Source organism: Saccostrea cucullata, unplaced genomic scaffold (genome assembly GCF_032062105.1).
Source record: "Saccostrea cucullata isolate Sc308-1 unplaced genomic scaffold, CSIRO_AGI_Scuc_v1 ctg783, whole genome shotgun sequence".
Lineage (NCBI taxonomy): Eukaryota > Metazoa > Mollusca > Bivalvia > Ostreida > Ostreidae > Saccostrea > Saccostrea cuccullata.
Window position 1 is genome coordinate 42,621 of NW_026932035.1, and position 11,746 is coordinate 54,366.

The window sequence follows — 11,746 nt, forward strand, 5'->3', positions numbered from 1 at the left end:
ACTGTCAACCCCTATCCATAAGTAGCTTTGCATATAACTAATCCCTAATTAATAAGAACAACATATGCCATAGTCATGCTGACTCATGCATAATCAACGTTCATATCCATCAGTATGTCATCCAATTTTCTTGATAAGAGAATGGAGGTCTATACTTTCTGTACCTGGGACTAAAATACTGCTGCTTTGGTTTCTGAAAATTTATATATTTTAAATCCATTTACTATTTGACCACCTCATTCTCTTTCCTTATTTCTGTGGTCGTTAAATTATCTAAACGTGATTTAGCCCCCGTTTGGCAGCTTATGGCTAGGGTTTAAGTCTCTCAAATGCAAGTCAAAATTGTTGGAATCACATAACACACTTTCCTGGAACCAAGTGCCCATGAGAAGTACATATAAGTAGTAACGTAGATAAAAACAGCAACTGTATTTAACGTTAAATATTTTTCCCGTCAAATTAATTATAAGAAAGACTTATAATATATAATAACAATCTCAGATTTTGTAATGATTTTTTTTTACTCTCAGAAAATTGCTTTTCTTGTTTTGTTTTACAATAATGACTAAATCATGGCTTTTCACCTTATTGGTTTGGAAAGCTAGATTTTTATGTTTTTCAGCTCATAAAAAAACCAAAGTGAATACGAGTTGGTGTAAAGTTTTTTTATATAATTTCTGAACTTCGTATTCTTCGTGTTCAGAAGTTTTATAAAAGTATAAAGAGCAATATTAGCCACAACTTCAACAAATGACATTTTATTTTTATCATAATCTGTTATATATTTTGGGTCAAGTACAAAATAAGACGAAAATAGTCCTATCCACATAATCTGCAGTAAATCGGTTTTGTTATTATAATATTTTTGTAAGATCATAAATATTCATGTATAATTATATCAATTATATTCTAATATAAATATATGAACAAAACATTAAATGCAAATTACTATTTAATGAATATCAAACAAATGAAATTGTTTTCAGAACAACAATTTGAAAGGTCGACAGGTTGACAGGTCGACAGGCTGACAAGTCGACAGGTTGACAGGTCGACAGGTCGACAGGTAGACAGGTCAACAGTTTAAATTAAGAACAACAATTTGACAGGTAGACAGGTCGACAGGTTGACAGGTCGACAGGCTGACAAGTCGACAGGTCGACAGGTAGACAGGTCAACAGTTTAAATTAAGAACAACAATTTGACAGGTCGACAGGTAGACAGGTCAACAGTTTAAATGAAGAACAAAAATTTGACAGGTTTGACAGGTCGACAAGTCGACAGGTCGACAGGTAGACAGGTTATATCATAAGATACATGTATATTGAATGCCTGAAAGTCTTAATTTTAATCTCATTATATATGCGCAATGTCTGATAACAGTTAGATGTATATACATCTCCATTTGACACAGAAACCAAATTACCTCAACAATGTGTATTATGCTGACTCATTTTACTATAAATGAGCTGAATATATAAATTGTCAACACGTCTTATTGTCAATTCAAAATACATTTGAATAATGTTGTCAACCAGATATAAAAGCATGATGTAGGGATGTAGAATATGAAAACATTTTTATTTTGGGTTTTGATGTAAGCTTTTTTCGTCGCCGTTGCTAGGTTTTTGAAATGAACTTGTTGCATAAGCTACAATTAACAGTAAAAACTATTCCGGGACGGGGAATCGAACCCCGGCCGCCGCAGTGAGAGCGCGGAATCCTAACCACTATACTACCTGGGAAGATGAATTATTCGTACTATCCATAAGTAGCTTTGCATATAACTAATCCCTAATTAATAAGAACATGTTCAATAGCCGTGTATAATCCACGTCCATGTCCATCATCGTGTCTTCCAATTTTCTTGATAAGAGAATGGAGGTCTACATTTTCTGTACCTGGGACGAAAATACTGCTGCTTCGGTTTCAGAAAATTTATGGTATTTTGAATCCATTTTTTTTTTACCACCTCATTCTCTTTCCCTATTTCTGCGGTCGTTAAGGATATCTGATCCTCAGCCTGGTAGGATAACTCCAAAAATTAATATTTTATTTGAAATCCATCAAAATGAAGCTTTAAAATCAAATTTTTTCAAGCAACAATTTTCATTTTATTAATCTTTATAAATTCAGTGTTTTTGGAAGTCTTAGAAAAATTCTTATAAAAGTTGATATTTGTACCCTATAAAAGATAAAAAAATTAATACAGTTTTTTTTTTTTTTTAGAAATAAGATTTTCTTAAATCCAACCTTAGATACCAATGTTTATTAGCATGATATGAAATACGAAGTGATCTGTGGTGTCTTGCAATGAAAGCAAAAGCCTTTTACACTATGTATTATAGAATACATGACGGAAATAGAAGACGAAAAATACCAAACAAGTATAAAAATCATGACAATTTCTCTGAATGCCTGGATACCTATCGTTTTTTAACCTAAAATATATTCGTTGGTCAAACTGCAATTAGAAAATGCATTGCTGATACTCCAATTCGCTTTTTCTGCAAAAATATTGAAAATTTGAGAATTTTCCCCTATATAATATGATTAACTTTAATTTTTAACTTTAAAGAAATATTGTGGATAAATTTACATAACTTTGTGGATTCATAAATACTTTTATGATTACTTAACTGCTAATTTTATAAACCTGAGGATCGGACTACCTTAAAATTATCTAAACATGATTTAATTTAGCCCCCGTTTAGCAGCTTATGGCTAGGGTTTAAGTCTCTCAAATGCAAGTCAAAATTGTTGGAATCACACAACACACTTTCCTGGAACCAAGTGCCCATGAGAAGTACATATAAGTAGTAACGTAGATAAAAACACTTATTTAACGTTATTGTTCCCAACAAATCAATTATAAGAAAGACTTAATTAATTGCTTTGAACATATTTTATTAAAAACGTCTATACATGCACATATATACTTCAAAAAGATTGGAAACAAGTTTTTATTACTTCTAGTTCCAGATATTTATACATGTATGTTACATGTGTCATGCAAATTAAAGAAAAGTAGTACATTTGATACAAGTACGAACGATTATAAAAAGTCACAGCGTATCAACCAAGAAAATCTACATGTTTCGTCAAAGAATTCTTGTAAAAATAAACAAGCTGTTATTTTTAACAATGAATTTCACAGCCATTTTTTAATGACTTTTATGAAATAAGATCTGTATCTACAAAAGCGGGCAATAATGTACACATAACATCAGATAATCAATATTAATTGTTGTATATTTGTGGGACATCTATCGATGTCTGTCTCGAGAGGTAACTGCTCGAAAGCCTGATTTTACAGCATTCACCGCCCGTCTGGATCCGCACCCCTCGCATTGAACAAAGTTTAGGCGTGTTTCCCGAATAAGAAGTGAATTAAATGATTTACAGGAGGCACACATGACGTATTCCTCTAAAAACAAAACAAAGACAACATATACGATATGCATTCAACTCAACTCCATGTTTAAAATGTTACTTTAAGGAATGACTCATTTTGACAAACTGTCATGCTGTAAATTTTGAATTTACCGGGTGGCAGTAAATACAAAATTTACAACATGACAGCTGTTGTCATGTTGTAAATTTTGTATTTACTGCCACCCGGTAAATTCAAAATTTACAACATGACAAAACTTAAACTTGTAGACGCGGGGTTTTTAGGTCTTCTCCAATTGCACGACTGTATTTTACAGACATCATCGAAAAGGAAAGAAATCTAACTTGAATTCTCTGCATTTGAAACACCAGACAAAGGTTAATTATATGTATATATATGAACATAAGAAATAGCTTCAATTAATATAGCACAAGAATTAAACTATAATTACCAAATTATCTAAGATAAAAATCTCTTTCTGATAGATAAATACCATTGCCTAAATATACTTTTTCAAGGTGTACATGACTACTCACTGACGTAATTTGTAACGACTTTCTGGAGCCCTGTGGGTTTGAAGTTTCCTTTAAGACAAACTCTGTTTTTGACGTCAACTGAACCGCTGACAAAAAAATAGATACAGTACACAATTAAAATACTCCAGGTGTCAAACTTTACCTGTACTGGGGATTTTGACAATCCGAAAAAGTAGATATAAAATCATTCAAGCCGCTGACATTCCAATAAACATTTCATAATAAATGACATATTTTTGGAACAAACATGTCTTGTGTTATTTGGCAAAAAACAAGCTCAATGTTGTCAAACGGAATTCAAGGAATGAAAGCTGAACTTAAAGATACATAGAATCAGTTGAGACAATGACAATCCGATAAAGTAGATGTAGAATCATTTGATCCAATGACAATTCGAGTTAGTAGATATAAAGACTCATTCGACCAATCTAATTGTCATTCGAGCCACTGACAATCCTAAAAAGTAGATAAGTAATAATTTTAACCCGATGACAATTCGATAAATTGGACAAGGAATCATTTGTGACGCTGACAATCCGAAAATGTAGATGCAGAATAATTTAAGCAGCTGACAATCCTATAAAGTATACCTACTTTTTCTTGATTGTAAGCGTCACAAATAATTCTATATCTACATTATCGGATTTTCAAAGGTTCAAATGACTCTATATATATTAACTTTGTCGAAATATCAGCGGTTATTCTATATTGCTTCTTTATCGCATTGTCTGCATCTGAAGTGATTCAGTATCTACTTTTTCGGATTTTTATGACTCAAATGATTCTATATCTACTTTATCGGACTGTCAACAGCTCAAATGATTCTATATGATCTCTTTTGAATGGGTTGTCAGCGGCTAAAAGGATTTTATATCTACTTTCACGGACGTCATTGGCTCAAATGATTCTACATCAACTTAATCGGATTGTCATTGTCTCAACTGATTCTATATGTAACTTCTTTTTCGGATTGTCAGCAGCTCAAATGATTTATATCTACAATGTACTTACTTACTTATCTACTTAAGGTCAGACGAGACGTTCCTCAAAATCTGTTTTGTATATCTTCGTAATGTATGAAAAATATTCAAAATTTTAATAACATTCTGATTTCTAAACCAGTTTCTAAACGTTTTTAATAAATCTAAACACTTAAACATTTGAAATTGGAAAATTATTTTTCTTCCCCAAAGGATTATATTAAAAAAAACTACCCCTGGTATCTCGCAGAAATGCCTGGTAAGGTACCTCAATTTTTTGTGAGTAAACATGTTTAAGTAGCAATACTTCAATGACAAACTCTTAGAAAAAATTATCTATTATTAAGGAACGTCTCGTCTGTCCTTAATTGTATGCGGCTCAAATGATTCTATATCTACTTTATCAGAATGTCAGCGGCTCAAATGATTCTATAGCTACGTTATCGAATTATCTGCGGCTCAAATGATTCTTTGTCTACTTCATCGTTTTTACCGCTGATAATCCGATAAAGTAGATTCAGAATCATTTAAGCCATCGATATTCCGATGAAATATAGATTAATTTGAGCCGCTCACAATCCAATAAAATCGATAAAGAATAATTTTAGCCGATGACAATATGATAAAGTAAATATAGATCCTTTGAGCAATTCGATTGATATAGAATCACTTACATATGTACCTTGAGCCGGTGACAATCTAATAAAGTATATATATGAAGAATCATTTGAGCCGATCATACACCGATGACATGTAAAATCATTTGAGTCGGTGACAATTCAATAAAGTAGATATATCTATATAATTATTTGAGCCAATGACAATCTGATTCAGTAGATGTAGGATCATTTGAGCCGCTGACAATTCAATAAAGTATATATATATATATATATATATATATATATATATATATATATATATATATATATATATATATATATATATATATATATATATATAGAATCATTTGAATCGCTGGGACCTTGGGAATTATTTCTTTGCTTAACTTACTCAATCAGATTAGACTTCATTTTTTCAAGAATTAAAGAATCATTTGATATCATTCAAATATATATATATATATATATATATATATATATATATATATATATATATATATATATATATATATATATTACTTAAAATATCTTGCATATGAGTTAATTAAAACTGTACCTTGTCGCACATTCGCTGAATAAGAAGTCCAGGACGTGTTTAGGAGGTCTGTGAATTCTAAAAATGTAAGAGTGTAAAAGTGTAAATGTTCGTTTGCTTCTTTGTTTAAAAAATCTGTATTTTCAAGTAGGGTTGTCAAATCTATCAGTCATTTGTCTGTCTATCCAAGTACTTGGATATTATTCAAGAATAAATAAAAAAAATTTAAACTTGTCTTTTTTCAGGATAGTATTTTGTGTTTCTTATAGATTGTCAATTTCAATGGGAAGAAATTAAAGTTTCTATATTTTTATTAAATTATCTTAAAAAAAAACACATTTAAGTACAATTATGATAACTAAATGGAACTTGGGAATGATATTACAACATCAAAAACGAAATGCCGACTTTAAACGAGGATACTGAAATCCCTGTAACATCAATATATCGGTGAATAGCTTGCCTCGATTCAATTGATCCTACTCTGACAGTGTCGAATAAGTTGGGAGACGTCAACACCACAAGCAGGTGATATTATAAGTAGTTAATTAAAACCAATCGCGGAAAGCAGTGTGAAGAAGAGGGGGAAAAGAGACAAGATGTTGAAATAAAATAATGGAAATCAGGAAGGCCTTACATAGATTACGTATGAGGTCGATTAAACTTTGAATTAACAACATTTGCCAGTTAAGGATATGTGTGAACATTTTATTAATCTAGTCTTATCTCAGCATTAGAAGGGTGTCCTGTCTACAAGTAACTGTGGATTTGTTAAGGCAAACATTTTGCAGTTGTCTGTGAGATCCATTAAAAATTGTTTGTCAAAACTTACGCTTTACAGATATCTGTGAAGTTGAGCAAAACCGTTTTTCTTGCTTCTTTGACTGCACAGACAGCAGGGATCCGCATTTTAGTATTCTGTTGTTCCCAAAGATTGGGATGTTCCTTTTTCAGTGCGTTATAGAGAATACCTAAAAGCTTTAAATGATTACAAACAATTACAAACGGTACTTTAAACAACAGAAAGCCACTGATTTATTAATGTAATATACATATACATGTATTTTGTGTCGTATTACCTCTTCATATTGATAATCCCCCTCGCTTAGCTTCCTCTCTTCCTTAAATTCAATATTTTCTGGAATTTCATCTCTAAAGGAGTCATCTTCAGAAGATAAAGCATAGATAAAGGCACTTTATCACAATGTTCATTTTCCTACCATGCACTTCAAAAATCTCTACAGATTATAAAAACTATAAAATATGTATATGTAAGGGTGTGTGTATGTTGTTCAACGTCCCTCTCAAGAATTTTTCACTCATATGGGGACGCCCCCACTTGCCGGTGGACAGCAGCAAATTTTGTCCTATATTCGGCACTCAGGGCCATTGGGCAGGGAGAGATCTTTTTCCTGTTAGCACCTACTGCAACACGGGACCTCGGTTGATACGGTCTCATCCGAAGGACCGGTCTTCAAGTCCCACAGTGGGATTCGAACCCGCGACGTAAGGATCAACTATTTACTTCGCGACTCTACATCAAACGCTTTAACCACTGCACCGTGCGGGCGACTAATATTGGGTATTTTTACATAGTAAAACACACCGAACGATGTATATAAACTCTTGTTTAACATGGGAAAAGTATTTGTGTAATACATATAATCGGAAGTGTATCAACAATAGCTCTGGACATTATCATGAAAGTTGAATAATCTTCCAGAGTGGAATATATTATGGCGATCACCAGATGCATTTTTCTTTTGGTAATACAAAAATTGTAAAAGTATTTCTAAAGTAAATTATTTTTTCTTTATATACGTCACAAGTCTAATAGTGTTGGGGACCCTAAAGCCTAAATGAAACTTAACGCACCTGGTTTGTTAGTCCGTTTCTTCTTTTTACGCCCCAGAAAGTTCAAATCATCGGGAAGAATGCTGTCGTTCCTCTGGGGTCGTAAACCTTTAAAAAGTTGTACATGTAATAAATTTACTTAATTAATGTACATGCTTGTACGATTAAGATCACGGTAAATAATTTTTATATATGTGCCTTCATTTTTTAAATAAAATTTCATGTACCCTGCGTGGCCTGATTTTTTTTTTTAGCAGATCTCAATAAAATTAAAAAAAAATGCATTACTTTCCTATGGAATGCCATATACGACAGCCAACTGCTTACTGCCAACTGCTGAATGCTTACTGCCAACTGTCAGCTGCTTACTGCCAACTGCCACACATATTTGAATAAATTTTATTTTTACATTGAGATTTATGTAAATTTAAAAAAAAGGCGCGGATCTATAGGACATTTTTTCCAAGAGGTTCACTCTGGTAAAAAAAAATCCAACCCAGAAATATCTTGACAAGAAAAAAATACTTAAAGTTTTTTCCTAAATGCGAAAATTTATTAAGGCCGGAGGAAAGGGGTTCTTATGCGTCATACCTTTATGTGTATGACATTTTTTTTTTATAACAACTTAACACGAATCCACATTTTTGGTGGGGGGGGGGGGGTTCTAAGGTCCCTTTTAATTGATTTATTTTATACATTAAATAACTTTTAGTTGGTTTAGTTTGTGCATTAAATAACTTCACAAGAATTTTCAGAGGGTTGTTCCGGACCCCTCTCTTTAGGTCTATGCATGTAAAACATATTTTATTTGTACAAACAAAGAGATATAAATGTTTGATCGGCGTTTTCTAAGTGGACGGTCCAAGGTCAGCCGGTAGTTCGTTTAGTTTATTTAACGTATGTCTGTACAAGGAAGGTGTTGCAGAAACTCGCGATATTTCCCTATATATCGAGAAGGACATTTAAATACCCTCGTTATGTCTAAATATAGTTACAGCTACGTAGAGGACTATGTTTACGGCGGGTGTTTCCTGCTTGACACAGCAAAACATTTTCGTCATTTTGCACGAAAAAGGTTGGAACAACAAAAAGCACAAAAGCTAAAGCAGACATAAAGTAGACATCGTGCGGAAATGTTTTTCATGAAATAAAACTGCGTCCCATAATCACACTGTTGGTGCTACATTCAAGACATTTCATTTGTTTCAAATCAAATCTTGGCTACTAACTTAGAGACCAGAATTATTCAAAATTGCAATAACTAAAGTATGTAAAAAATAAATTATTTAAACAACACAATAACTTTACTTTCCAAGACAAAACTAAGATTATATAAAGCATTAGTTTTAAGTCACAGCAAGGAAAAGAATTCAATCCTGCATTTCTCAATGACATTTATAATTATTACTCAATTAACTTCTTGACATCCTCTCTCTCTTTCAAAATACGTATATAATTACACTACCATTACATATGGGAAAAAATAAGAAAAAAAATAAAGTATGCAAAAATGCTCCATTCCAGGATTCGAACCCATTCTCTGGTAAAAGTACTAGTTGGAAGCCCACTAGCATATCCACTAGACCATTTCGGACACGATAGATTGAAGGTTATTTAATGTTCACAGTTTGCATTTCGTTTGGAGAATAATTTTTATTCAATTTTTGCGTTTTTCAAAAATGTGCCTCTTTGAAACAAAAATCGGAAATGGCAGTTTTGAAGAAAATTCCTGCCTCTTTGTATATATCAAAATTATTTTGTTTCAAGGAAGCACTTTTTCAGAACAATGGGGATTCCCTATTTAAAAACGGAAAATCTGACATATTTTGCCGTAAGACTAATTTTCACATGATTTAATGGCGAATTGGAAGTCAATACACAGCTTCCAAATATTGTTTCTCGCTGTGCTTTATATATTGTTGCATTTGAAAAAAATTATTACGAGTTTCTGCAACATGCAAATTCTTCTTTTAATCTGCTACACATTTAGGGAAAATAACAAAAGAACTGCAACACCTTCTTTTAAATCCCCCCCCCCCCGAGATCTGTGCACGTGAAACATTATAACACACAGAGATATACATTTTCAATTTGAGGAAATTTTTAACTATAAAAAGAATATATAATGGAAAACGGAAAATTTATTTTCAAAACATCTTTTTCTGCGAAAGGACAAATCTTTTTAATTATTTTTCTCTCTTCAAAGGTTTTATTGTCTCCGGGGGGGGGGGGGTCTTTAAAGATTTAAAGCAGAAAATAGTCATTTTATTACCTATTTCGAATAGGAAAACAAATAAAAAATAAACAATGTACTTTATCAACCGCTTATATTGAATATTACATAAGATAAAACATATTGGTCATTTTATTCAATTCAATTTTACCAGGGTGACCCCTTTGGAAAAAATGTCCTGGTTCCGTGCCTTTTTGTGAAAATTCATATAAATATCAATACAAATATAAAATTTATTCAAATATGTGTGGCAGTTGGCAGTAAGCAGCTGACAGTTGACAGTAAGCAGTCAGCAGTTGGCAGTAAGCAGTTGGCTGTCGTATATGGCATTCCATACTTTCCAGCTATTAGAAGAAAAAAAAGAAAAAATCCCAAAGAAATATAAATATTTGACAATACAGCACCTTTCTCATTTTCGAGTTCCATCCCTCTTTTATCTTTGTCAGATCCACCAGATTCGAGGTATAGTAAATTGTTTTGCGGACGGACAGCTGTTCCGTTTTCTTCTGTCATTGCACCAGAGTATGTTAGTATTAGAATTAAGGTGTCTCAGTCTGGATCGGTTTGCGATCGAGAATTACTTACTTTTCTCTTCCCCTTTTCGGCGACAAAAACTATATATAAAACAGAGGAAATACTTGTGCTATACCAAATATATAGCAAAATTAAGAACAGGGATTTTCATTCTCGAATCTCATATTGAAAAGTCTACAGTCTATTGCACAGGCACTTGTTTTGGTAATTTATTTTTTTAAATATACTAATAACATATTAGTATTCTATGAGTTAAATGTTACTATCAAAAAATGTTATCTCTAATCTTACTAGTGTTTCCTGGACCATATTTTTTTTAAACACTACTGAATTGTGAAGGGACGGGAAATTCTTAAGTTTATTGTTTTAAGTAATCATTTGATCAGCTGTCCACTAACCATTAAACTGATCATTTGAAGGATTAAAAAAAGGATACGAAGAAAAAAAAATATATGTCTACCTACCAAACTTATTCTTTTGAATCGATAGAAAATTTTGAACCATAATCCAATTTTATATTTCAAGATGATGATCAGATGTATGTTAGGGACTGGAATTTTTGTTCACGGCTGGAGTTTATATATTTGAGTCTGTTGCAAGTCTGGTACACTATTTCATCATCTGCAAGTTCATTACGATTATCTATAAATAGAAATTGATAGTGGTAAAAATCAATTTTATATACTGTAAATCATTTCTTTTATACCCAATAACTTAAATTTTGCTTAACTACACAAGATCTTCTGCTAGCAAACATTTTAGTTTTCGCTTTTCTACTAGAATAATAACCAAAATTCATGAAGATTTAGTAATATGAAAATTCTGAGCTATACAGTAGCCATGAACTCTGTTGTTCTTTTAAACTTCTATATACGTATACTTAGCCACAGTGTAAAGAAAATTCTTGTTTTACATTGATGTCCCCCCGTCTCATCAGTACGAGATTATACATAAAGTTATTACACTGTGTGTAGCACATTCATCAAGTCACATGCACAAACTTATATGACTAACAATGCTCCTTGGTCTTTGCAGTAATATTAAAGCAGATAATATCGTT

The 11,746-nt window shown here is 32.1% G+C and overlaps 1 protein-coding gene and 1 long non-coding RNA gene across 2 annotated transcripts; both read right to left on the bottom strand.

Annotated features, from left to right (window-relative positions):
- Nucleotides 1–3,179: 3,179 nt before the first annotated feature.
- LOC134234317 (eukaryotic translation initiation factor 2 subunit 2-like) lies at nt 3,180–7,196 on the bottom strand. Its single transcript, XM_062716368.1, has 5 exons — nt 7,145–7,196; nt 6,898–7,043; nt 6,087–6,143; nt 3,931–4,016; nt 3,180–3,427 (listed from the first exon to the last, which is right to left on the bottom strand). The coding sequence occupies exons 2-5, from the start codon at nt 6,972–6,974 to the stop codon at nt 3,267–3,269; spliced, it is 381 nt and encodes a 126-aa protein (XP_062572352.1). The 5' UTR covers nt 6,975–7,043; nt 7,145–7,196; the 3' UTR covers nt 3,180–3,266.
- A 745-nt stretch (nt 7,197–7,941) lies between these two features.
- On the bottom strand, nt 7,942–11,242 carry LOC134234318 (uncharacterized). Its single transcript, XR_009985161.1, has 3 exons — nt 11,151–11,242; nt 10,557–10,766; nt 7,942–8,027 (listed from the first exon to the last, which is right to left on the bottom strand). It is a non-coding gene; the product is annotated as an uncharacterized LOC134234318 (long non-coding RNA).
- Between the last annotated feature and the right edge of the window lie 504 nt (nt 11,243–11,746).